Source organism: Mycteria americana, chromosome 7 (assembly GCF_035582795.1).
Source record: "Mycteria americana isolate JAX WOST 10 ecotype Jacksonville Zoo and Gardens chromosome 7, USCA_MyAme_1.0, whole genome shotgun sequence".
Classification (NCBI taxonomy): domain Eukaryota; kingdom Metazoa; phylum Chordata; class Aves; order Ciconiiformes; family Ciconiidae; genus Mycteria; species Mycteria americana.
This window is the reverse complement of record NC_134371.1, coordinates 41,192,341-41,217,189: the sequence shown is the minus strand read 5'-3', so window position 1 is coordinate 41,217,189 and position 24,849 is coordinate 41,192,341. Positions and strand designations below refer to the sequence as shown.

The following is a 24,849-nucleotide window of genomic DNA, read 5'->3' as shown; positions in this document are numbered from 1 at the left end:
TTCCCTGGGGCGCTGCCACCGCGGGCGTACAGGCAGCCCCGGGACTCGGTGCTCTGCGCTACCCAGCTCTCTGCCGTTTCCCCAGGCAGAAAGGGCGGCGGGGCATGCCCGGGCACGGGTGGAGCCCTCCCAGACACAGCAGCCCCTCCAAGCCCCCCCGTGAGGCACAAACGTGCAGCTTAAGTAATCCAGACCCGCTGGGCTCTGCAGCACTTCCGAAGCAACAAAAACAGGGCGGGGGGAAAAAGGTACCAGTGGCTTCAAAAGGAGCAGCTTTAATGGCAGCCCGCAGCAGAGCAGAGCTCTCCCGGGACAGTACGCGACACAGACAACACAGAGTGCCCGCAGCCTGGGGAGGCTAGCTGGGACCAGAGCGGGGCTCTGTCGAGTTGCTTTGAAGAAAGAAGGCGGAGAGTTCACTCAGTGCTCTGTAACGGTGCGAGATCGAGTTCTTCACTGCCTTGGGCAGTTCGGCGTAGCTGGAGGGGAGAGAAACCCACAAGTCTCAGCAGCAGAGACGCTACAGTATGTGTCCCCACAGTCACCAAGAGTTCCCCCTCTGCTCGCCGTCTCCCCGCTCGACTACAGTGGGACATCTGTAGTGACACGATGGCAAAGCCAACAACCCCCATCCTGACACAGGGGTTCCCCATAACCCACCACGTTCAGATCCAGGAGGGTGTTTTCTCCCTGCCACCCTTGCTCGTAAGCAGGTTCCTCTCCACCTCGACCCTGGCTTTCCTTACGTAAAGAGCCGTAGGTAAAACACCACTTACGTCTGGCTGTAGCCATCCGGCTGAAAGCAGGGATCCCAGCCAAAATCTCGAGGGCCTCTGGGCTCCACTATCAGCCCCTGCCATGAGAAAGCAAAAAAGCCCTGTAAGCTGTGGTTTTGCAGCACTTCCCTCGCAGTCGCATTTCAAACACTACAAGCAGCCATAGCTCACACGGTGGTCACCAAAGGCTCGGTACGCAGTGCTGTCCTTGTTCCCAGGACACAAACAAAATTAGCAGTCCCAAACTCAGTGCTCCATCACACTGCCCTATCTATACTGACAGCCCCTTTACCCCCGCAATTAACAGAGCTAACAACTGCATTCAAATACAGCCCTGCCAGAGGGAGATGAGGGGGCTGAAGAGCCTGAGGTAACATGCAAAGTGTTCAGTATGTACAGCTGGGCGAAAGAGCTGCAGCATTCAACACCCACCACCCACCAGCTGCGCTCTCCCTCAGCCTGTTCCCAACAAGCTCCAAGGGCATTCAGTGACCCAGGAGCCACTAAAATTGTCCTCAAACAGAGCGAACGCTGTTACAAAATTCACATTACAGCCCTCCTCCCTCAGCGTGTTCCCTTCCCCAGGCACAACACTTACATGAGTCTGGCCTTTGAACAGCTTCACTGGCTCCTCTGGGTTTCCAGTACTGAATGCAAAGGTACAGAGAGCATAGGCAGATTTGTCTTCAAACCCAGCCAGCAGCTTGTACAGGCCTGAGCGACACAGAAAGGATCCCGGCGTTACTGTCTTTCCCTCGGAGCGCAACACACCCACCTAGAGACGGATCGAGGGAGCATTCTGGATTCATATCCACAAGGGAGAGGAAGAACTACAGGATGTGACAAAGCTCAGGCACAAGGATGCTTTTGGTTGGCCTCCTGTGACTGAAGCCAGCACCTCAGATCTAACACAGCATGAACTGCAGGGCCCTGCTATTAATTTGGGAGCGGAAGCAAACGAACACATGGCACCAGAGAGGACTAAAGCCCACTCTGAATTTGCATGATTAACGTTCATGCTCATGACACCAGCGTGGGATTTGCAGTCACACTCTTAACTGTGGGATCACAGGCAGTCACTGTACGCCAGTGGAGGTGAGCATTAGTGGAGAGGGGCTTGCACAGAAACCAAAGCGAGCAGCAGGTTTTCCAGGTCACACTGATGACAAACAAGAAGTTCCCACAAGCCCTGCCACCAGCCTGCAGAGGCAGGAGTCTGGGAATCCAGGGATGATGCTGAAGCTGCTGGGGGAAACAACATCCCGTGAAGAAGGGCACAGAACAGGCTCAAGGAGAGAATGCGAAGAGACAGAGTTGGACAGACAGGAAAGGAACCAGCTATGAAATGGGCAGCACGGCGGGTAAGCATGCTTAGCAGAACCAGCACAGGCAGGGATCCATTTCATTTGGAAAGGACAGAGTTACATGCAGAGCAGTAACACAAGAGGCAGTACCTTCTGGTTTGAGTTTTTCCAGGAACCATTTTCTGAAGGGGAAGAAGAGAAGAAAGATTAATTTTTGCTATTATTTCTCAGAAATACAGACATCCTTGAGACATCGTTGCCTACATTTTCATAGCCCTTTGAATCCCTCTTAAATGTGCTGTCAAAACACCTCATTCTGGACTATTTACCAATAATGACAGACTTAGCTCTTAAACTGAATGGGACACAGTGAAAACAGCAGCAGTGTATTTAATTTACTGCAGTACTGGGGTCTATGTAAATAACCCAGTTCTCACTCGTGAGCACTGACATGCCAAAATACATTTCTCAACTCAACTTGTTCACATCTTACACCTAGTTCTAGTGCCAACTTCATCGTAAAGCTTTTATGTCTCTGCTTAGCTCAGCAGAGATAGTTTGGAAGAATTAATCACAGAAAGTTAATTCCAGGAGCTAAGGCAATATTTTATTAGAGGAGTTACACTGTAATGTAATAATCTTGTTATCTGCTGGATTAAAGCAGTCCCTCTGAGAACCTACAGGACAATCATCCCAGAGTCCTGCTGAAACGCATGGTACCTGAACTACACAGAGCCTGCTGTGGGGCCAGGTTCCCAAGCTGGCTGCAAGAGCAGGCACCGTACATCAGGAGCCAGAGCCAACAATTTGGGTCTGTCTCTCTCGTCCTGCACTGTGACTTACAGCAGGGCTCAAGGAGTTCAAGTCCAGCCCCTGGGGTGCAGGATGAAGCCAAGGACACAGACCAGTAATCACCTCCCTGACCCTATTGCTCCTGGCGTGTGGAGAATCCCCCATGAAGGGGAGGGAATTCTCCACCCTGCCAGCCTGTGCTCCTAACTCTAGGACACAAAAGGTGAAGCAAGTGCCCTCCTACTTACATGTACGGTCCTGGAAGCCCCCCTAGGGCATTGAAGCACAAGCAGGTATCTTCTACTATAACAGGTCCCTGAACCTACAGCGAAAGCCCAAGAGATGGAAACATTAGACCTAGAAGAAGGCACTGCCTCCAACCCCACTTTCTTGCTCTATCCTATTCTCACATTTCCATGATAACAGGAACATCACAAAAATTCACCAGCCACTAAAGTTCTTCGCCTCAGAAGCAATCCATACCAGACCGACACAACTAAGCCCATGCTCTCCCCAGGCAGGCCAGAGTGGCTGAAGTGTGCCCACCTCCGTCAGAGCTGCAGACATCTATCTCTGCAGCCCCCGTGCCCTTGGGCGTGGGGACCCCAGGGTCTTGCCACATGGGTCACACCATGGAGAAAAATGAGCAGAGCTGAACACCCCCTGCCCTCTTGGGGGGCAGGAACGGTGGGACAAGGAGGGGGAAAAAGCCTGTGTCCTGGAGGCATGCCTGCATTCTCTTCGAGTCTCAGTCCTCACTTGATTCTTCTAAGACACCCATCCCAGAGACAGCTCTGGAAGGTGATCCATCAGAAGCTCCAGCTGACAGAAAACTCAGTGTTCCACAACTGCTGGGACTGGACTGAAGGAGCTGTCATGTCCTCCCGCTGCTTGAGGGACACAAGAGGCTAGAGGAGCAGCAGCAGGATTGCCTAAACACTGTGTCACCAGTGAGAATTCACCATCAACCAGTGTAGGCCAGAAACAGCCGGGTGATGGGAGTGCAGCGAGGCCAGGCCAGGCTCGGATGTGTCCCTGACCTTCCTCAGCGCCGGGTCAGAAGCCCCGACGCCCCCAGCTGCCTCCCGCCCCGCCGGGGCTAGGGTTCCCTACAGCTCCCGCGCGCACACCACCGCTCCGACCGGCGGAAAAGGGGAAGGAGAACGGGAGCGACCTGCCGGGCGGCTTCGCGGCACTTCTGCACGGAGATCTCGTCCGGCTCCCCCTGGTACTCCGGCACTGGGGACACAAAGGCCGGCGCTGAGGAGACGGCCGGGCCGGGCCGCGCAGCCGCGTCCCCCCAGGCCCCGCCGCCAACTTACGGTCAATTTTCTTCGCCACCAGCGTGTAGGGAGAGGAGTCCCCGAGGATCTGAGTGACCTGCGGAGGGAAAAGGGAGGGAAACCCGCGCGTCAGGCCCAGGCCCAGACCCCGGCCCCAGCCCCGGCCAGGCGGCAACCGCCCCCCTCCCACCTCCTCCAGCTTCTTGGCGTTGCCCGTCACGAACACGACGCTCCGCCGGGCCGGCGCCGCCATCCTGACCCCGCGCGGCGCCCGCGCCTACGCGCTGAGGCGCCAATCACCCGCGGCGGCGCCCCCAGCAACGCCCAGCCAATGGGGAGGGCTTCCGCCGACGCCTGAGAGAGCGGAACTTCCGGTGCGCCGAGGGAAGGCGCTTGCCACTCGCCGGTGCGCAGCGCCGCCCGTGCGCATGCGCGGGTCCGTCCCGGACAGCCTCGCGAGAGGGGCGTGGCGGCGGGCGCGGGTCGCCATGGCGGCGGGGCGACCGCGCAGGCGGGAACACCCCTCGGGGCCTGTCCCCGCCGCGGCCACCCCCGCGCTCCCTCCGTGCCTCCTCTCCGCCTCAGGCCCCGCCGGCTGAGGCCCGGCCTACAGCGGGCACCGGCACCTCCAGCGGCGTGGGGGCGGCCGTGTCCCTGCGCTGTCCCCGCCGGCCGCCTCCCTGTTTACTTCCCCAGCGTTTGGCAGCTGCGGCCGGAGGATCCCTCTCCCTCTTTTCCCTGAAGTAGAATCACATGTAGTTAGGGGAACTGGGCAGTGAATTGTGCTCCAAGCGCTGCTGCTATTTACTCCCCGACCTCTGGCAAGTCTTCGCACTTTATGACACCAGATTTCCTACGTGGGAGCGATCAAGTTTCATCTGTCTGAAGGTAGATGCAGGACCAGCTGGTGGCTGTAGCAAAAACAGTGGTGGGGGGAGCTGGACTCGGGAGTCGAGATGGTCCCTGCTCCCAGTGTGGAGCCCTAGGGGAATGGGTCAGTGAAGCCCAGTGCTCCCCAGCCAAAGGGTGGTAGGGAGCAGCACCCTTGCCAAGCAGCAGGGTCCTGGGAGCTCTCCCACCACAGTACCCAGCCCTGTGCCTCAGACCCAGTCCCCTAGAAGCTCCTGTTTTGCAAGGGGATGCCCCAGGGGGGACTTCTTCCCTTCTGGTCTGGCCAGCTCTGAGAGCTAGGAGCAGGGAGGCTTCTCCCCACCTCCCTCAGAGCTGCAGACATCTATCTCTGCAGCCCCCGTGCCCTTGGGCGTGGGGACCCCAGGGTCTTGCCACATGGGTCACACCAGCAAGCCTGCGAGGAACGCACAACTCCAGCCAAAACATGCCGTTCCCTGTAAGAAAGCAATCATGTGGAAAACAGCAGCTAATGAATAGGTCTGTCTTCTGCACAAAGAGGGAATGGATAAAACAGACCCTATGCTTGGGTGAAGGAATTGTTTTTGTTGTAAAATCTCCTTCATAGTGTCTCCTAAGTGAAAACCAACCCCAAAGCATGCAGACGCTGCTGGAAACAACAAACTTTTCCACTCACTGCAGTTCTCCCTGCCACCAGTCCAGGGTGAAACAGCACAGGCTGCAATGTAAAGACCATGGTATCTCAAAGGAACATAAGGAGGACTGTTCTATAACATACCTAATGATCTTCTCAGCCGGGGCGGGGGGGGAATCTATAAAGTTTGCTCAATAAATTCTATTACTGTGAAGTTACTGAGCAGGTCAACTGCTGCTGCTGGTGCCTCTCACAGCCAGAGCTGGTCCCTTGAGAAGGTCTGTGCCCAGGACGACCCCAGCATTAAGTGACTTGAACCTAAAACTGATCAACACCTAAATCCTGGCAACCCAGGGAAGTGCGCTGAAGGCTTTGGCCATGGCAGCTTTCCCTGTCCTGCATCTTAAGTACGACCGTTTGCACCCTAACCTCCTGGGAGATGCTGTGAAAGCACTCTGGCAGTGCTGTTGAGGAAAGCCAGCTTTTCCAGGGCAAAAACCTGCTGCCTGTGCTCAGCTGCCTGGGGTGGGCCTGGTCCAGTCCCTTTGGTACAGAAGGATGAGTACAAGGCAGGCATAAGACACAAACGGTCCAGGGCCAGGGGCGCTAACATTGCCACCTCATTTTCTGTGGATCTGGGTCAGCTGGAAAAGCATTTGTGCCTGTCTGAAGCAGCGTGCTGCCAGCATGGTGATAACAGCAGCACTTCTCAGGGTGGTATGCTGGTGCCTGCACTGAGGAGAGTTCAACACTACCTCAAAACTCTCCCTAAGGACACACTGCCGACAGAGATCTGCCAAACCCAGCAAGGACAGGCCTCAGGAGGGTATAGCAGCAGCTCCCAAATTCAGCAGCTCTAAGCAGTTCTTTAATACAATAGGGTTGCCATGAAACCTTCATCCTACCAGCATCCATTTTCCAAGGCTCTCAGCCCAGCTTTAAAGCCAGGCTTTGTCTCTAGTAAGCAACTGCAAAACTAACTTCTCTTGCTCAGGCCGGGTGCCAGCAGGGATCTGAAGTCCTGACGCACTGCTGTGGCACCAAGGTCCTTCTGTGGGTGGCAGCAACAGCAGCAAAGGAAAGATGGGGCTGGGAAAGAAGGCAAGAGGTACTGGCAGGACTCTCCAGCAGCAGGAGTAAAGCCTGCCCTAGCAGGCAGGCCAGAGCAGGCACAGCAAGGCCATTACACAGGCTTGCAGCAACGTTAACTCACTTTCCAGCTGGTAGGAAAAAGTACCCCATAGCTCAGTGAGACCTGCAGCCCCCTGAAGACAGACGCAGTCCCTCTTCATCCATCCTTTTGTTCCCTTGCAGGTGGAGAGTAGCCAAAGGCATAGGCAGGATGATTTTTGTCCCTTCCAGTGGGTGCATGATCTTACTTAAAACCAGGCTATGCTTCAGGAGGAAAAACCCAGCTTGGCTTTCTGGTTCCCACCTGGAGAGACCAGGGCCCACAGAGGGGAAAAGCCCTATTTATATTCCAGCTGGGCAAGTGGAGCTTGTAATCACATCCAACCCTCCAGCCTGCTGTGCTCACTTTTAATCCCCTTCTCTGCATAAGGCAGCACCACCACTCAGGTGGAAACTGTGTACAAGGTACTGGGGGCAGGTTCACAAGAGGAAGCTGGGACATGGCACTGGGAATTCTCTGGGGCACTGTTTCCTCTCTCCAACATTACTTCAGACACACACTAACCAGGACAACGCTTCTATCATCAGAAAAGAGACAGCAAAAAGAGAACCAGGAGAGCCTGATCTCAGCTTAGCTAAAGTCCCAGGCTCAGGGCTGGAAGGAACGAGGGTCCCAAAAAATAAAGGGCAGACAGAAATGCCACCGACACCTGAGACCAAGGTTGGAGACAGCCAAAACACAGCAGTCCCACCCATGGATAGAGGAGCTCAGCTCCTGTTTAGTCCAGCACAGGGACCTCTACACCTCCCCAGGCACCCCAGTCTGGGAACAACCCCCACCCCACTGGATCACAGGGATGCAAAATGGGCTGGTGTTTGGGACCGCAACCACCATATCAAGGCTCTGAATATGAAATGGGCTTGTTCACCCTGGACTGGTTTCAGAAGAGTTGCCGTCCTCCTGCGTCTTTTATATCATTGGGCTAATAGCTGGGCTTTACACACACTTCTTGCTTTTGGTTAAGAAAACACTGAAACAGCCCCCTCCTAGGGACTCCCGGCAGTGGAGAGCTGTGAATGTCCTCCAGAACACTATGAAGACGTGCAGGAACTCCACATGTACAGTCAAAAATAGGTTTACTGGAATGTCTTTAGTCACAGCTGTAAGCAGCGATACTGAAAACACTGAGCTTGTGCATTCCCAGGGCAGGACCAGAAAGTCTTCTGGATTGTAAAACCTAGTTATTCCTAGTTATTTCTTTTTTTCCTCTTTTTTTTTTTTTTAACAAGAGAGAAACAACACCCTTGCAGTTCTCCACAGAAGGGTCAATTCCCTGTAACATAATGGTATGTTTCTCTTCAGATATTTTTCCCCTCCTTTTATCTGAGGAAAGGACAGAGTCCCCTCTGCCTTCCACAACAGTCAGCAGGGAACTGCTCAGACGATATTATTATTAATATTACAACTCAACCATATATACAGATAAACTGTGGTGGCAAGTAGCCAGCTCCAAACCAGAGACCCAGAATTCCACAGAACAGGCGGTTTGAGAACTGAATCTTCTGTTATAAAAAAAGTTTGACAGCGGGAGCAGGTACTTGACCAAAAAAAAGGGTCATTTGGCAGTTCTTAAAATGCTCTGTTAGAACTGGCTACTTGCCGCCGCCTCCTCAGTCCTTGGAGAAAAACAACTTCAAAGCTATATACAGATATCTCACTTAAATTACACAGCAGTTTGGTTATCCCAGAGCCAGCTCCACTGAAAGCCTCCAGCTGCCCCATCAGGTATGGTACTTCAGGACTATGGGTACTGGAAAACACAAAGAAACAAGCTCTCAGCCACACACCTTCACATGCAACGTCAATCCCTGCCAGAGATTCCCCCCCACCCCGTTTCTGTAGTGACAAACATCAAGCAGCTGCAAGGGAAAGTGTGTTTCCAAGCTCAAGCTAATGCAATCTGCTGCCTGCACACATGCTAGACAACATTTCCTGCCACCTTCATCTCTTTCCAGCTTCCCAAAATTAAACCAGATGGGATTTTCCATCAGTCTCTCTCTCTACAACACTCCCACCCTGCTGCCAGCTCTGCCTCTCCCGCCGCAGGCTGCGTGTCAGCAGGACAACAGGCTGCAAGGGTTTTGCCAAAGTAACGAGAACCATTACAGAGCTGCCCCTGGCCATGGTCAGTGGGAGGAAAACCCTCCGGACCCAGTGGCATGGAAGAGCTGTGCTGCTGTGCTGGGCTGCTTAGATCCCTGGAGCACATCTTTCTGCAGGCAGAGGGCTTGAATTACTTCTTCCGCCTAGAAGAAATACACTCTGGTTGTTATTACCTGTTTGGTAGGAAAAGCAGCAACATCTCTGCTCTGGGGAGCTCCAGAGAGACCAGGAAGGGCAGAAGGCAGGGGAAGGGACCAACAGCAAAGCCACAACAGCTACTTGCTGAAAATTAAACAGCCCGGCAGCTTTGGGGAAAAGTGTTTGCTGGGAGCAGACCCATTGCAAAATGATTGATATATGTGGAGAGGCCTTTGGAAGGCATTGCTCTCATCTGAATCTCTTCCATCTACTCCCACCAGCCTCAGGATCGGTCGGTGCCAACCCTGGATCAGTACAATGTTAGCAGGGCAATGTTGACTTTCTTTGGCAACAGTCAGTAGGACTTGATTTGAGCCTGCTCCTCTGCGTGCACATTTAAACCTTGCAGAAGAGCAGCATGGAGTGGTCTACAGGCACCATTTATGACCGCTTAAGGCAGAGTGGGGCCCGACAGGAGTGGCTCAGGTGCTCTCCCCCAGGGACAACAGCACCACAGTGTCACTCATGGTGTGGAATGCCACAAATATTTCAATGCCAGACATGGCTGGGGTGACCTGGAGCTACTCACCAATGATCACGAGCAGGAGAATGACTGCCACCAGCACTATGATCGCCTTCATCTGCAAGGGGAGCACAGAGGCATGTTACGCAGGGTGCCACATGTAGCTGCTTCTACCTGAAAGGAGGCCTTTGCCTTCCAGCATCTTTTCAGCTAGAAAGCAGAGCTGCTTCATCCCCTCCCAGGGGAAGGCAGGTAACCACCCCTCCACAAACCCACCCCTGCCTCATCCAGTTCTTGCTCACCTTGCAGCCTCGCCACCACATCTGTCTCCGAAGCTGCTTGGCTCTGTTACTAAAAGCTGTTGCATTGTCTGATAAACTTTCTATTGAAGGAAAGAAAAGAGGCGATTCAGTAGCATACGCACAGTCAGAGCATCCACTCATTCCACTGAGTTTTAAGCAATAAACTCAGCATTAGGGGAAAAGACCCAACCACAGCGTGATTCACCAAAGCCACAGCAGATGCCAGTGTGACGCCCTTCGCTAGAGTACACATAGACCTACCGAGTCCCACTGAGCCCCCTTTGTACTAGCTGCCCTCTGAGGACAGGAATTCACTCTGCAAGCCAGCAAGTGAGCGGACAGCTGAAGTGCTCAGGGCTGTTGGGAGACAGACCTATCTACCTTTGCTTGAAGGTCCAACTAGATCACAGCACCCAAATGCCTCCAAACTAACACCTCTGCGCAGAGCAGCAGAAGACGAAGGTGGAAAGAGGAGAATGTCAGCAGAAAGTCAGATCTGCAGCCCAAGGCTGGGAAACACCACTCCCAGGAAGGATAGACATACAAGCCCAGGTCTGTCATTAGGCGCTTTCTAAACTGAAACCAAGTAACCTGGCCCAGCAATGGAGAAGAGCCATGGGGAACAGGCCAGCAGAGCTGCATTTAGCATCGCACCTGATTTATCCTGCAGGTCATCCAGCCGCTCGCCTCTTTCAATCACCTTCGTGATGTTCTCCTGCATAACGTCCATGACTTCATCCACCTGGTTCTGGACACTAGAGCAGAGCAAAGGCAGCATGAGGAGCAGAAACAGGCACCACCAGCTGCATTGCAGTGCCAGCCCTTGCTCAGAGTCACTCAGGCTGACGGGGTCCTCCTGGACCCCATCACTCACAAAAATCAAAGGGGACAACAGTGGAGGGAGGTTGTTGGGTTGCTGAGAAAGCCAGCGGCACAGCATCGCCCGGGGTGGGTCTCTGGCAATCCCAGGAAGGGCGAGGGAACACAAGGGGCTCAGAGAGCACTGGGAAGTCAGCAGGAGCAGGGCACCTTTAACACACAAATGGAGTAAGAAAAGGCACTAATTGCTGTTGGTGGGCACCCCTGCTGCAGAAGAGCTCATATCAAAGGGAAAAAAAAAAAACCAAACCCCTGCACCTTATCTTTCCAGATTTCATAGAACCTCACACTGCACCTTTGCTAAATAACTTGGGGTGAAATCAAAGCAAGGTGCACTCCCCCCCTCCAGGAACTGAGTTGCTAAATGAAACCCTCTCTGCCAGCGGCATCAAGAGGACAGTAAAGAAATAGCTGATATGAACTAAACCAACTTATTATAATCCATCTTCTCGTAGGTTACGCAACTCTGTGCGTAGTTGCTTCAGTGAACAGTAGCCTAAATCACACCCGCAGGGTTATTATAAATGCATTAATTCACTCCATAAAAAAACCCACATTGGTAAGAGAGAAAAACTCTCCTGGTGGAAAAATACTGCTACATTCTGGTTTGTATTTTGGAGCTAATACACTTTAATTTTCCTGGAGACAGAAATAAGAAATTTCTTGGGGCCCTAGGGAGACAATACATTGTTTCAGACATACCGTTCCCAGAAAGTAAATGGCAACAGCAATGTCTCGGAGGCAACGCTACACACAGGGCAACAAAACAGAAATAGCTCCAGGCCACTCACTCTGCATAGGTATTAGGTTTGATGACTCAGGTTGCATTGATTAAAAACATTTAAGCACTTTAAACATATTGAAATGCATCCAGCACTTCCCAAATATGCAGCATGAATAGGCCACTTCAGCAGCTCTCCACATTACCAGAAACACACACCTCCTATTAACAGTGCGCCACTGGTGTCCCCCAAAGGGAAGAAGGGTTGCCACCACCTCATTGTTTGTGCCTGCTTGGCACCCACACTCTCCTGCTCCCCAAATTATCCAGTCACAACATCTTCCTCTTTGGACCCTCTCCTCCCCACTGCCATCTCACAGATGCAGCCGTTCAAAGACTTTATTTGCCAAATCAGAGTTTTTACAGCAGCACCAGACCCAACTCCACAACTTAGAGAGCCACCATCCAGCGCCTAAGCTCAGAGCACTTGGTGAGACAGGACAGCATATCCTCCACCATGGCCCAGGAAGCCAGGGCCAAGGGAGACCCAGAGCAACTTGTCCAAGGCCAGTAAACAGGGCACTGCAGAATCAGAAACAGGGCCCCATCCTAGCCACCATGCCTCTAATTAGAGACATAGGTGCACATTGACCTATTTCTCCTGTCTCCCTACCAGCTACATGCCTTTTGCCGAGCAGACACTTTCGCTGAGACGCAGACACGAGGAGCAGCTGCAACAAGCAATAGTGGTTGCAATGGAAAAGCGCATGCCTTGCTCACATTTACTTATTGTTCCTAAAACAGGTGAGGAAAGTCATTAAAATAAAAGTCTTTTTGCTCCCCAAAAAGCTCTAGAAAGAGCTCCAGATCTTTGAATATGAAGGAGCTTCTCATCTTAGCATTTCAGGTCGGGCTCTGTAGCACCACTGCACTGCGGCTTCCAGAGCTGGAACAGCCAGGCAACCCCTCTGAAGCCAATTTCTGACTTAACAGCCAGAGCAATGGCACATGCTGGACTCCAGCAGCACACATTAAAAACTTGCTTTATTTAAGATACCACAAGAAAGGAACCTGCCTTCCCTGTGCTGCATCGCAGAGTCCGTGGGAGCAGCATCTCACTGCACCCACCTACACTATGCAGTGGCAGCTCCTGCCTTCCACATCGACGGCAGCTGCCTGCTAGGAGTTTCTTATCTGGAGGAGAAAGGCATAGATAATCCCCGAATGCCTCTCAGCAGGAACCTGCCCCATGCCCACAAGCCTGTTCTGATCCACCATTTGTTTTACAATGTACAAGGCGAGTGGCAGAGCTGCCACCGCTGGGAAAGCACAGAAGGTAACACTGAGGACACAGGCAGATGCTGCCTGGGAAACACATGGTGGTACCCTGTGGACCAAAGTATCCATCCCACAGAGGACACGCACAGCCCCGTGGCCCTTGCTTGGGGCAGCAGGTGAGGATGTGAGGAGGAGGCATGCTCTGCGAGAGGTTTTCCTTACCTTAGCACTATGGACAAGTCCCAGCTCAGAGCCCCTAGCAACGCTGCTATAGCTTGGGGCAAGAGAGGAAAAGCAGAAACATCTGCTATCCCAGATGAGCCAACTTGGCAAAAACTCTAAGGCCTTAAACATCAGTTTCACAGGCAGAAGACTACATTTGCAGTATGTAAATGTTTCTAAAATCATTTACTGGCTTCAAAATAAAGATATTTCCTCCCACAACAGATTTGTAACCAAGCTATCTTGGTACAACTAACAAGCAGGAGCACGCAAGGTTGCAATGCATCCAGGAATGTGCAGCGCAATGCAATGCCACCTGTATCCGTGCTGGTACAGGTCAGAGCCTGGGGTGCCCCAGAGCAGTCCCAGGGCACCCCAACGCATTCGAGGCAGAGTGGGCAGGTATGTAACTTCAGGGTGCTCTGCTGTGTACCAGCATTTGGGAGACAACTATGGAGCACAGACCCCCACTGCCCAAGTTGCATCTCAGCATCCCACCTCTTTTCACTTGAGCTGCTGGCAAAATGCTGCATGCCTTTGCTACCTGCCCATGGCCTGGGCATGCTGTTAGCCATCCCCCCAAGAGAACAAAATATTTCACAGATGGAGAATGGAGGGACAGAGAAATCAAGGCTTAAACTCTTGCAAATGTTGAGGTGTTTAACTCCCATGGAACACAGACACATTTGAGCACCCCAATACCTTTGGTATCTAATGTAAAAGAGAACCCTGGAAAAAAAACAGGAAGGAAGAGACTGAGCCAGGGAATTAAACTTTGATCACCACACAGTGCCTTAACCAGACCTTAAGCCAGTTCTTGCTTTCTGCTCTCTCCTACTCATCACTGCTGCAAGAGAAGCCCCTCCTGGAGGGGGCTGAAAGATGCCCAGCCTATGCATTAGCCCTGCAGTTTCAGAGCAAATTCAAGAATTCCCACTAGTTTGGCATGCTTGAGGTTGGAAACTCAAGTCGCATCAAGAACAAAATACTTTCTTGTTTTATTTGGCAAGAGAGAATGAATCCTCTAAGAAGAAGCGTATTTCCTGCTAGGGAGTTACTGGCTTTTGACACACACGTTTCATGTGCTTCACTCCTGCCAGATTTCCAAGAGAAATAAAGTAGAATAAATACCTGCCAGGAAAGGGAGCAAGACAAAAGCATGAAATATGTCTCCCACGACCCTCCTTCTTACTAATTATGGCAAATATGATGCTTTTAACACAGAGAGCAAGTGCACACCATCAAAGCGGCAACAAGAGACCCACCGGTGCTTAGCTTGGTTTAGACTCCTCTTTCTTGTGCTTTGCCTGGTCCAGAGTGGGAGGAATAAGCCTTTCCATTTTGGCCACACTGGGTTAGCTACTGAAAAACTCCTTGGGCTGGTCACGGTGTTGGACTAACAACAGTGCTGCATTCTTCAGACACCGTAAACAGGCCGTGCACACACCGTGGGATGTGCTGCTCAAGGCTGCTTCTTGTCTCCAAGCCGGCTGTTTACAGCCAGCATGACACACTTCTATTTTCCATCCCAGTGATATTAATAGTGCTGTGTATTTTGGTGCAAATTACACCCAAACACCCCTCGTTGTGGCAGTAACCCAGGGAAGAGGGAACAGGACAGAGAGCCAAGCCGGATGGATGGTGCAAAGGCAGGAGGCCAGCACAGCACAGTGCTCCTTGAGGCACAGCTCTCTGCAGAGTGGCTGCCCAGCAGAAAGCTCTGCTGTACTCAACAATGGGGTATCAGCACTGAACTGGGCCACAGATCCCTGGTTTTAAGTTTCTGCTTCATCCCAGCTGTGAGGAAGACAGCAGTCTATGCCTCCCTGAAGCCTTTCAGTCCTTGAAAGGATTATACCCAACAACGATGCCTCACAACATGGTCTCGGTATCACCTTCAAATGAAAGCCTGGACTATGGCTGGGGTCCACTGCACAAACAGCCACCCGCAATGAGCAGCCAGGCCCTGGGAAGCTGCTGTCAACTTTTGCCTTCAAACCATTCCCCAAACCCTCCCCCTCCTCAGGACATAACTTGGGGCTTGCAGCCAGACAGAGCCACTGGGGCCGAGCCCCAGGGCTGGGGATGCTGGCCACCCTCAGCAGCACAATGGGAGGACCACAGGGACCGAGACCTGGCTCCTGGGGAACCACAGCAGCGTGCTGAGCCTCATCGCCAGCACAAGCAGGAACCTGAATCCAGCAACATGGTTGCCTGAAAGCAGAAACATCATTGGTGAAGGAAGTCAAGCAGTGCAGAAAAGGAGGGGATTTTGGTAATGTTTTTGAAAAGATGACCTGTGATGAGAGGCTCCTATTCTAAATAAAAGAAATCCAGGTAGAAGATGAATGTCCCACCTTCCCCCGAAAAGGCCCTAAGAGCTCTCATGACACACAATCAGGACTTCTCACAAAGCCTGGAAGCAAAGGCAGAGGAGAGAGATCAACTTTCCCTTACCTGTTCTTTGTAACTTTGGGGAAAAGGATAAAAGCCTGTTAAAAGCTACCTTTCAGCTCCAGCCCACCCCAGGGACAAGGAGGTCTCAGAGGGAGCCTAAGGGACCCCATGCAGCCACTTAATTACCAGGGGAGCACCCACCCCAACCGAGCAGCTGTTGGGACAACAGAACCTGAAATTCCAGACCTATCAGGACTAAATACAGTATGGAGGGGACTGTGATGCTTCCTCCTCCCACTATTGCTGGCTCTAACTCGTCTCTTTCCCCTACGAGGTTTGCAGTGTTCCCCACCATCACTTTCTGCAGCTGAGCCAGCCTTGAGGGTCTCTGCTGCCAAACTCTCCACCCTGACCCAAGCCCCTTCGCTGCCAAGGACAAATAGGAAAAGTTTCCAGTCTTGCCCCTCACATTCAACATGTTCCACACCTTTGCTCCCATGATTCCATCACTTTTTCCTCTACCCAATCCTCCATCCAGTTTCCTTCTACGCCTATCTTCACACCTCATTCCTCCAGTCCTGTATAGCTACAGTCTCTCTAGCTTTGCCCAGCTATGCCTCAGCTCTCCAAACGCACAAATTCCTCCTTAAAAATGTCTTTTCCTTACAGTGTTTCAGCAGCAACGCAACCCTCCTTTTCCTCCTCTGTTGAAACAAGAAAGGACTGCATCATTACGACACCAGGCATCAATCCATCCAGCACAAAGGCTGGTCTGATCAGAAACTTAATAATAAGCTCCATGACAAGGAGTGACAACTGCACCCTGTAAGCGCTTATTAAACAAAGCAATCAACATTGATGAGAGCACAAAATAGACACTATTTTATAACAGATGCTCTAGATACTAGATAGATGTAGCCTCTTGCTACACCGAGGGACATATTCCATACCAGGTCTACTAGACAGGCAATCTCTGGCAACAGGCAAGCCTCACACGTGTTGGGCATTAGTCACATCACACCTATGAACCCACCAGCTCCTGGGTGAATTCTTCTTTCATTTTTCTTCCCCTTCACAGCTGCAGTGCTATCCTCTATCTAAGCCACTGCTCCCTTCTGCCTGGCAGTGGGAAGAGAAGAGCTCCCATTTTCCCCCGCCATGCAGGGAAGGCAGAAGACAATCTGTAATTCCCTTTCAGAAGAGGAGGACAAAGGGGTAGATGTCAGCCCCTCTCCACCTTTTTATGGGGGAGGGACCCCACTCATCAAACCAATTCTCATCCTTCTCATTCACTCCAGATCAGCCTGGCCCTGTCCTAGAAGGTAGGCTTTATCCACACTGGCTTACTCTAAGGACCAGTGTGCCTCTACCAACAGCATCCTCACGCCCTGGAGGGAACAGACCCCCTGAAAACTCAGGGTGCAGTGACTGACCCGCTGCCTCTTGTGTAACTCAAGTGCACTTCGCCCCTCAAGGTAACGTGGCAAGCAGGCACACAAGCAAGCACTGCCTAACGCTGACGTTGGCAATGAGTCATCTCAGAGCTGCACTGGCTTCTTCCCGGCATGAAAAAAATCCCTAACGAAGAGCAACACTCAGGCTGCACACAAGACAACCCAGTCTGAATAACGCCCGGTCATCAGTCCCCGCACAGATCTGTTCTGGCTCCGTGGAGGTCAGCAAAGGAAACAGTGCAACGCAAACCAGGGGTCTGTGAATATCCATCCCCTTTCCATTACGTACCACCATCATATCCCTCATAGGAAAGGGCAGGACAAACTGGATCCCAGAACAAGCATCATGCAGGAAATGACTCGATGGGAGAAGGATCCAGAGTGTTCACTCCTTCCTTCTTGCCCTAATACAGTCAATTATCCTCCTCCAGCTGTAATGGTTTCCTGTTTGTCCAACTGCTTTGACCCACTGAGTCACTGCTCATCTCCAGGTCACCTATATCAGGTTTTTATCTGGAGAAAAGGAGGCCAGAGGACCAGCCACTGCCCAAAAAACACAGTCCTGGTGTGCTCCTGACCACCTGCTTTCTTGAAACACTGAGGAGCAAGTCACGGGATGAAGAAAAAAGCAATGAAACAATAAAAAAAGGTGCTAGGGAAGGTTAACATTCAGGGTTAATGCTCTAGAAAAGGAGCCTCATAAAAGCATGGAACAGGTCATCACTAGAACACAGCAAGGGCTTTAGAAACTCCACTAAGCTACTGTGATACAATCCTATCCCTTTGCCTCTGTCAATGCACAATTTCTTGATAGCTTGAATCAAATTTGAGATTTCCCTTAGCTGTGGACACGTAGGATAGGAAATGTCAATTAGAAGAAAGCAAGCACAAGCTATGTTCATATTCAGAACTACACGGAAATACTCCGGTAAGACAGCAGCAGGAGCTCGCTGTGCCAGAATAAAATATTATGTGTGACACTGAGGAACAACAACTTACTGTCTGATCTTGTCATTCCTGGGTCCAAATCTTGGTCCAGAAGGCCCTCTCCTGCAGGCAGAAAAGGCGGCAATCAGGATGGAAGATACAACGAAAACATGTATTTAAACCAAAGACTCAAAGACAGAACCCATGCCTTGTGGGTGGAGGATTGTTCTCATGCCTCCCATCAGTCCCTTCCATGTCTTAGGATATGCGGGACACCCCACTCTTATACAGGTCACACCTATTAAGTCTTAATTTGCGCTCGATGCCAAGGCTCCAGGAGATCATCTCAAAGGAATCAAAGGTTTTGATTCCCAAGCCCCCACCTATGTGGCAGGGACCAGCTTTTGGTATTCAACACCTGCAGTCTCAGAGACGTAGGCAGTTAAGGCATCGCATTCCCTACAGGAGACGTTCAGAAACTCACAAGAAAAAGTCTTCCTCTTCATCTGAATCTTCCTCCAACAGGTTCCTCTGCAAACACAGGAAAAAAACCAAACCACCTCATCAATAAGTAACCACCATTTCACATGGACATTTCCAGACCTTAGGATGCAGTCAGCATCCTCCGACTGCAGGTTACGCATGAGCCCTCCTTTGGAGAGCATCAACGGTACTGTTTAGGTGTCTGGAGTTGTGCTGTTTCTCTCTGCTTGAGATCAGAGGCCAAGCTGGACATCTCTGTGCTGCTATTATCACCTCGGCAGTGTTTGCTAGCTCCGTACTGCACAGACCGATGCACAGCTCTGCAGCTCTGACTTGGGACAACTCACACCTCTGCCACTGAGCCAAATGGGATTTGCATCGATGGCCAGTTGCCTGCACAGGTTCAGATCCCGATTCTGGGCATCAGTACAACTCCCTATGACGCAGAAGCAACCAGTGCATCAGCACATTGAGCCCTGCCTTGGAAAGCACCAGGGAGAGCCCTTGGCACAGGCCAGCTGTGGAAGGAAGGCCCTCTCTGCTCAAGGGACGATCCCCAGCGCTGCACTCAAGTCAACGGCAGCTGCTCAAAAAATGTCTGCATCGCCTACAGCCACCCTGGGGCATCCCATCCATGTGGGAAGTCAGATCCACTCCTGATTTGGAGGATGTGGTTTCTCCAGCCATCTGATGGCAGCAGGTGTAAGAAGGACCACTGCAAGGAATCACGCTGGACTCCCTGCATGGCACATCTGGAGGGGTCGGCCCCTCCAAACCCCCGACTCAGGCAAAGGCTATGGCCGAGCTGGAAAGCAGAGAGGTCTGGTAGCTCCTCTGCTTTGTGCCAAAAGGCTCCTCCTGGGCTCAGATTTGCTGTTTCACTACACCCCAACAGATGATCCAAAGGCTGATTTTTAAAAGCAACCCCACAATCCCATTTAAGCCTGAAAGTTTCAGACAAAGACGTTGCTAGAATTCACTTCTCATATCAGGGCAGCACAAGTTTTCCAATCAAGCTGAGGGCTCCCAGTAACATCTACTTCGGGTCAAAAATAATCAAGAGGGGGAAATGGCATGCTGAACGCGTGGACACATCGGATGGTCCTTATGGTGCCAACAGCTGCTGCTTCCCCTGTGCATAAATTCAGGCTCCGACCTGCAAGCGCAGTGCTCTTATTTTGAGGCTTACCTACATTTCCATCCTTGTCACATTTGCTCAATCAACTTAAGCAACCCACGAGACCACGCAATAGTTTCAGCCATCGCCTCCCTCAACGGATGAGCAAACCGCTCTTGGCAACACAGGATCCTCGTCTCACTGACGGCTATCGTGAGTTGCAGCAGCATTTTAGACTACAGTCTAAACTCAGTTTTAGCGCAGTATGACCCCAGGACAAACACATCAGGTTAAATCCACTTTGTCTAAAACAGACAACTGAACCACTTTGACCCATGTTCAAAGTCTGAACCGTCAGGGCAACAGGAAAGAAATTCAGCTGTAAAGCGCAGGGTAACTTCACACGAGTCCTTCAGCCAGCTACATGGGAAGAGCCGCGATGTGCCCAGGCCGAGCTCTGCAGAGAGGCAGAAGACTGGAGCACACCGGGATCTGACGGCCATCGACGCAGCCTAAAGGAACTGAAACAGGTTCTCAAAACAGCTGTATCTCATAACGGGGTTTGTTTTAAAAGACAGAGATAAGGTTTGCTGCACAGACAGTCCCCTCACTACCTAAATGTCGCTATCAACAGCGATCCGGCTTCTGGGCCCCGCGGCCGAGGGCTGCGGCGGCAGGAGCCCCTTCGGCAAGGGGAGCTGTAACTTACCTTGCACCGGCCTGGCGGCTAACGGCACGGGGCGATGCCGGGGGCCTCGGGGTCCCCAGGGCCTGTTAACACCAACCCGCCTGCCGTGGGCACCTTACCCCGAGCACCCCAATGTAAGCAACAGCCCGCTATGGCACGTTACAGCCACCGGCACCGGAGGGACAAGCTGGTCCCCCGCCCCGCCGGCACTCACCCGCTCGCTCTTCACCGAGCCCGTCACCTCGTCGTCGTTCAGGTGCCGCTTGAATTTCGGAGGCATGGTCTCTGCCTGCGGGAGAGGCGGCTTCGTGCCCGGGAGGAGACGCCTGGAGGGGAGGCGCAGGGAGCGGCCGGGTCACCGTGCTGCCCGGCGCCCCAGCCGCGCGTACCCCGGCCGCCCCTCGCCGGGGCCCGGGAGGACGGGGGGAGCGCCCGGCGGGTGGCGGGGCCCCGCGGGCGGCCGGGGAGCGCCCGCAACGGCGGCGGTAAAGGACGAAATGGCCCCGGGACGGGGAGATGCAACGGCCCCAGGGGAAGGGGGATGCAAGAGCAGCCGGTGCCCGAGACCCGCGCTTTCGCCCGGCCCCGCCGTTCCAGTCCAGCCCTCCGGTGCCCCGGGGGCCACTAGCGAGCAGAGCCGGTGCCCAGACAGAGGCACCCCACCCCCGCGGCGGCGCAGAGTCGCGGCCCCCCCCCGCTCCGCCCCGCTCACCGGGCTCCGCTCCGGGCCGGGCCGGCGGGAAATGGCCGGTGCAGCGGCAGCGAGTCAGCTGTCCCATCGACCGCCTCGGCGCTCCGCCCGCCGCGCCGAGCGCCGAGCTATCGATGCCGGGGCGGGGCAAGGGCGGTGCCGGGGGCGGGGCTGGTCTCGGGGGCGGGGCGGGGCGCGGCGGAGCGCGGAGCTGGGAGCCGGCGGGAGCGGCCGGGGAGGCGGCGCCGGGGGCGGGGCCGGGGGCGGGGCCGGGGCGGCCGCAGCCCGGGACCACGCTGCCCTGGGAGCCGGCGGCTGGCGGCGCTCCCGGCTCGGCCCCGCGCGACGCCTCCCTGCCAGCAGCGGGGGGGTCCGGCCGCCTCGGCCCCCGGCATCGCCCCTGGCACACGGCCCCGGCAGCGGAGCCGTTGGCGGCGGCCGCAGGCTGCCGGAGCCCGGCCAGCGGCCTCGGGGAGGCCGGGGCGGGGGGGAGCGCCGGCTGCCGCTGGGCGAAAGCCGCCGCCGCCGCAGGCATCTGGAAGGTTCCGGCTCGCCCGTCCCCCCGCCGCACTGACCCTCTCCCTGCCGCCCTCCCGCCCTATAAATGCCGGCGGCAGCGCCCGGCGTGCGGCGGAGCGGAGCGGAGGCGCCGAGGGCACGGGGCCATGCTGGGGGGCTGGCTGCTGCTCTGGGGGGGCCTGGCCCTGGGCTGCCGGGGCGAGACGGCCTTTCTCCGGCGTGCCGATGACGGCGCCGGGCGCTGCACCTACTCCTTCACGGTGGCCAGCCCCGTCGAGGCCGCCTGCCCCGATGCCGGCGGCATGCCGGAGCTGCGGGCCGAGCTGGCCGCCCTCGCCGCCCGCCTGAGCCGGCTGGAGAGCCGGGAGCGGGGCGCGGGGGGCTCGGGGCCGCGAGGGGCCGAGGCGGGGGGGGCGCGGGACTCCCAGCAAGCAGCCCCGGCCGCTCGCCTGGAGGCCGCCTACGGCGAGCTGCTGCGGGCCAAGTCCCGGCTGGAGGAGGAGAAGGGGCGGCTGGAGCGGGAGAAAGAGGAGCTGGGGAGGCGGCTGGAGAGCAGCGCCCAGGAGATCACCCGGCTGCGGGCCACCCGCTGCCCCCCCGGCGGAGAGGGGCCCGGCCGCGACGCCCTGCGTGCCCCCGGCAAAGGTAAGTGCCGGGGCCGGGACCCGCTGTGCATCCCCGCCAGGGCCTCTTCCCCGGGGCGCTGGTCAAGTCCCTTTGCTGCCCCCCGCACGGTGAACCCATTGCTGCCCCCCACTCTTGGGGACCCTGGCGAGGCGCTCACCCGCTGCAGGGCTCAGCCCTACCGGGAGGTCACACCCTAAATCAGCGCTGGCAGCCGGAGCCCTCCTCATCCCATCGTCTGCCCCGCAGCAGAGGGGACACGCAGGGGACCGCGCTAATCCGGGGGAATTAGGAGTTTCCCCCAAGGAGCATTAAACCCCACACCTGGGGAGCAACAGCGGCTGCGGAGCGGGGTCCCCATCAGCGGGTCACAGATGTGCCCCGCTGCAGTGGGAGGGGGCACTGGGCTCCCGACTGAGGTGCTGGCGTTTTGGGGGGCAATGGTCCAGCGTGGAGCCCCCCGAGGGCGGCGAGGGTAGGCGCGGCAGTGAGGGAGGCTGGCTTGGCCGCTGCTCACCCTGTGCCTGGCCCCACCGCAGCCCCCCGCTGGGACCCGCAGCCCCTCGCCTACCAGGAGCTGCAGTCGGAGAGGACGGAGGTTCCCGCATCCCAGCTGCTGGAGGAGACCGTGCTCAGCCGCCCAGGGAGCGAGGACTCGGGTACTGCCACTGGCACAGCTGGCCGGCCCCATGGTCTGCTGCTCACAAATACTGCTTGGCCCTCCCGAGGGGCTTGCCAGGTGCCACCGCTGCCAAGCAATAATCCCTTTTTCTCTCCCCTCCTGTCCCCGAGCAGGCTGCGGCAAGCTGGTGTGGGTGGGGGAGCCTGTCGTCTTCGGCCGGGCAGAGTCCATCACCGGCAAGTACGGCGTGTGGATGAAGGACCCCGAGCCCGTGCCCCCCTTCACGCGGGAGACCACCTGGCGTGTGGACACAGTGGGCACGGAGGTCCGCCAGCTCTTCCAGTACGAGGCAGCTGAGCAGCTGGCCCAGGGCTACCCCGCCAAGGTGCACATCCTGCCGCGGCCCCTGGAGAGCACAGGGGCCGTTGTCTACCGCGGTGGGCTCTTCTTCCAGCCGCGCCGCTCCCGTGCCGTGGCCCGCTACGACCTGCGGGGAGAGGCTGTCACAGCTGAGAGAGAGATTCCCGGCGCTGGCTACCATGGGCAGTACCCCTATTCCTGGGGGGGCTACACTGATATTGACCTGGCAGTGGATGAGACGGGGCTCTGGGTGATCTACAGCACCGAGAAGGCCAGGGGGGCGATTGTCCTCTCCAAGCTGGACCCTGAGACACTGGAGATCCAGCGAACCTGGGAGACCAACATCCGCAAGCGAGGGGTGGCCAACTCCTTCGTCATCTGCGGCACCCTGTACACCGTCAGCAGCTACTCGGCGCCCAACGCCACCATCAACTTCGCCTATGACACGGCCACCAGCACCAGCCGGGCCCTCAGCATTCCCTTCGAGAACCGCTTCCGCTACCTCAGCATGGTGGACTACAACCCTGCAGAGAGGCAGCTCTTCGCCTGGGACAGCTTCAACATGGTCACCTACCCTGTCCGCCTCTCCCGGCCATGAGCTGGGGACGTGCTGGCTCAGCCCCTGCGACCCCCGCGCACGTCTTGGCACCCCGCTTCGCTCCCCAGCTCCCCCCCGGCGTGGCCGGGAGCGCCGGCTTAGACAGCTCTGGGCGATGGTGGGGGCCACACGCTGACCAGCCACACCACGATGGGGCCACCAACATCCCTGCTGGCACCTCTGGCAACATCCCATCGTGCTTGAATATAGTGGAGGGAAATTGTTTCTCTGGAGCCTGGTCAAGCCAGCGAAATGCCTCTCCCTGGCCTCTGCAGGTTTTGGATGGGCCACAGCAGCACACAGCCCTGAGCCACTCCAGCATCCTCCAGGAGCTCCCCAGCCCAGCCACCCCAAATCTGGAGCAAGGAGGGCTCAGGTGCATCAAAGGCCAGGCAGGGCAGGTGGTGGAGGTGGGGAGAGGCTGCCCGGGAGGGTTCCACCTAAAAATAAATGCTTTCCCTGGTTGCAAGCAGCAATCCCCTCTGTGGGGCTGGGGTTCGTGTTTCCAGGCTCCAGCTAAGCAGGAGCACCACTGCTGCCACCCAGACCCCTCCTGGCAGCAGCAGCTTTGTAGAGGCCTCCCCAGCTCAGGCCAGCCTCGCTGAGGAGAGCAGTGCCCACCAACAGCAGCCCCGCAGAGCCAAGCACCCCTGCTGCAAGCCTGCAAGCCCTGCTACATCCAATGCCGCCGGTGTCCGGGGGCATCCCGGAGCTCAGCCACCTCCAGAAATCATCCAGCAGGATAAAAAAACAGCGGGGAATATGGACACTCATTGCACAAGCCTTGTTTTATTGGGGAAAAAAAAAAGAAGCCAAGAGCAGTAGTGAGGAGGGCTGGCAGACCATCCCGCAGCCGAGCAGCCCCTTGGTGCGCCCAGCCCCTCTTGGCCATGTGCTTCGGCTTTATAGCCATGCCCGGCCACCAGTACGGCAGCTACGGCCCCACCTGACCAGCAGCGCTCCCCAGGCCGGGCCAAAACACGCCATTTTAACTATTTATTGTAGAAAGTTTGTAGGAGGCTTTTTTCTTCCTCCCTCCGCCCCGGCGTTCAGGGGAGGATGGGGCAGCAGCAGCCGCATCCCCCGGGGGATGCGCAGGGTCCCAGCCCAATAAACGTTGCCCACTGCCGCTGCCTTGCACCTCGTCTTTCCGAGCCTGGGCTTTCCTGGGGGTTTGGTGGGCTGGAGCCTGGAGGGGGTGTGAAGCACTGGTGCCCCCTTGATGCACTGACAGGCTGAAGGTGCTGGGGAGGGAGCTGTAATGGCTTTGGCCAGGAAAATGCCACATGTGGAAGGGGGCTGCTGGCAGGGCCAACCCCAGGAGCACCTTTATTTAGCATGAAGAGGGCCTG

General features: G+C 55.4%; 3 protein-coding genes across 4 annotated transcripts; 1 reads left to right on the top strand and 2 right to left on the bottom strand.

The window, feature by feature from the left end:
* Window positions 1–255: 255 nt before the first annotated feature.
* Window positions 256–4,502, bottom strand: ITPA (inosine triphosphatase). 2 transcript variants are annotated; one of them, XM_075508048.1, is made up of 8 exons: window positions 4,346–4,502; window positions 4,195–4,252; window positions 4,047–4,111; window positions 3,121–3,194; window positions 2,231–2,262; window positions 1,375–1,490; window positions 777–853; window positions 256–479 (listed from the first exon to the last, which is right to left on the bottom strand). In XM_075508048.1, the coding sequence occupies exons 1-8, from the start codon at window positions 4,406–4,408 to the stop codon at window positions 359–361; spliced, it is 606 nt and encodes a 201-aa protein (XP_075364163.1). In that variant the 5' UTR covers window positions 4,409–4,502; the 3' UTR covers window positions 256–358. The 2 variants fall into 2 exon arrangements, with proteins under 2 accessions (XP_075364163.1, XP_075364164.1); XM_075508049.1 differs by lacking the exons at window positions 4,047–4,111; window positions 4,195–4,252 and having other exon boundaries at window positions 4,346–4,467.
* Window positions 4,503–7,877: 3,375 nt separating this feature from the next.
* On the bottom strand, window positions 7,878–20,907 carry VAMP4 (vesicle associated membrane protein 4). The gene is made up of 8 exons (XM_075508024.1): window positions 20,796–20,907; window positions 20,298–20,409; window positions 18,280–18,326; window positions 17,868–17,918; window positions 10,572–10,672; window positions 9,918–9,997; window positions 9,682–9,733; window positions 7,878–8,601 (listed from the first exon to the last, which is right to left on the bottom strand). The coding sequence occupies exons 2-8, from the start codon at window positions 20,361–20,363 to the stop codon at window positions 8,573–8,575; spliced, it is 426 nt and encodes a 141-aa protein (XP_075364139.1). The 5' UTR covers window positions 20,364–20,409; window positions 20,796–20,907; the 3' UTR covers window positions 7,878–8,572.
* A 141-nt stretch (window positions 20,908–21,048) lies between these two features.
* On the top strand, window positions 21,049–24,626 carry MYOC (myocilin). The gene is made up of 3 exons (XM_075508045.1): window positions 21,049–21,938; window positions 22,457–22,576; window positions 22,713–24,626. The coding sequence occupies exons 1-3, from the start codon at window positions 21,440–21,442 to the stop codon at window positions 23,495–23,497; spliced, it is 1,404 nt and encodes a 467-aa protein (XP_075364160.1). The 5' UTR covers window positions 21,049–21,439; the 3' UTR covers window positions 23,498–24,626.
* Window positions 24,627–24,849: the final 223 nt, after the last annotated feature.

Bases quoted from the DNA above. Each gene is read 5' to 3' on its own strand.
- MYOC (XM_075508045.1), top strand. From the start codon at position 21,440: ATGCTGGGGGGCTGGCTGCTGCTCTGGGGGGGCCTGGCCCTGGGCTGC. The intron at 21,939-22,456 runs GTAAGTGCCGGG...GCCCCACCGCAG, and splicing joins CCTGCGTGCCCCCGGCAAAG to CCCCCCGCTGGGACCCGCAG. The intron at 22,577-22,712 runs GTACTGCCACTG...GTCCCCGAGCAG, and splicing joins CCCAGGGAGCGAGGACTCGG to GCTGCGGCAAGCTGGTGTGG.
- ITPA (XM_075508048.1), bottom strand. From the start codon at position 4,408: ATGGCGGCGCCGGCCCGGCGGAGCGTCGTGTTCGTGACGGGCAACGCC. The intron at 4,253-4,345 runs GTGGGAGGGGGG...TTCCCTCCGCAG, and splicing joins ACGCCAAGAAGCTGGAGGAG to GTCACTCAGATCCTCGGGGA. The intron at 2,263-3,120 runs GTAAGTAGGAGG...CTTCCCCTTCAG, and splicing joins GGGCTTCCAGGACCGTACAT to AAAATGGTTCCTGGAAAAAC.
- VAMP4 (XM_075508024.1), bottom strand. From the start codon at position 20,363: ATGCCTCCGAAATTCAAGCGGCACCTGAACGACGACGAGGTGACGGGC. The intron at 9,998-10,571 runs GTGCGATGCTAA...TTCCTTCAATAG, and splicing joins TGACCTGCAGGATAAATCAG to AAAGTTTATCAGACAATGCA. The intron at 9,734-9,917 runs GTGAGCAAGAAC...CTCCCCTTGCAG, and splicing joins TGTGGTGGCGAGGCTGCAAG to ATGAAGGCGATCATAGTGCT.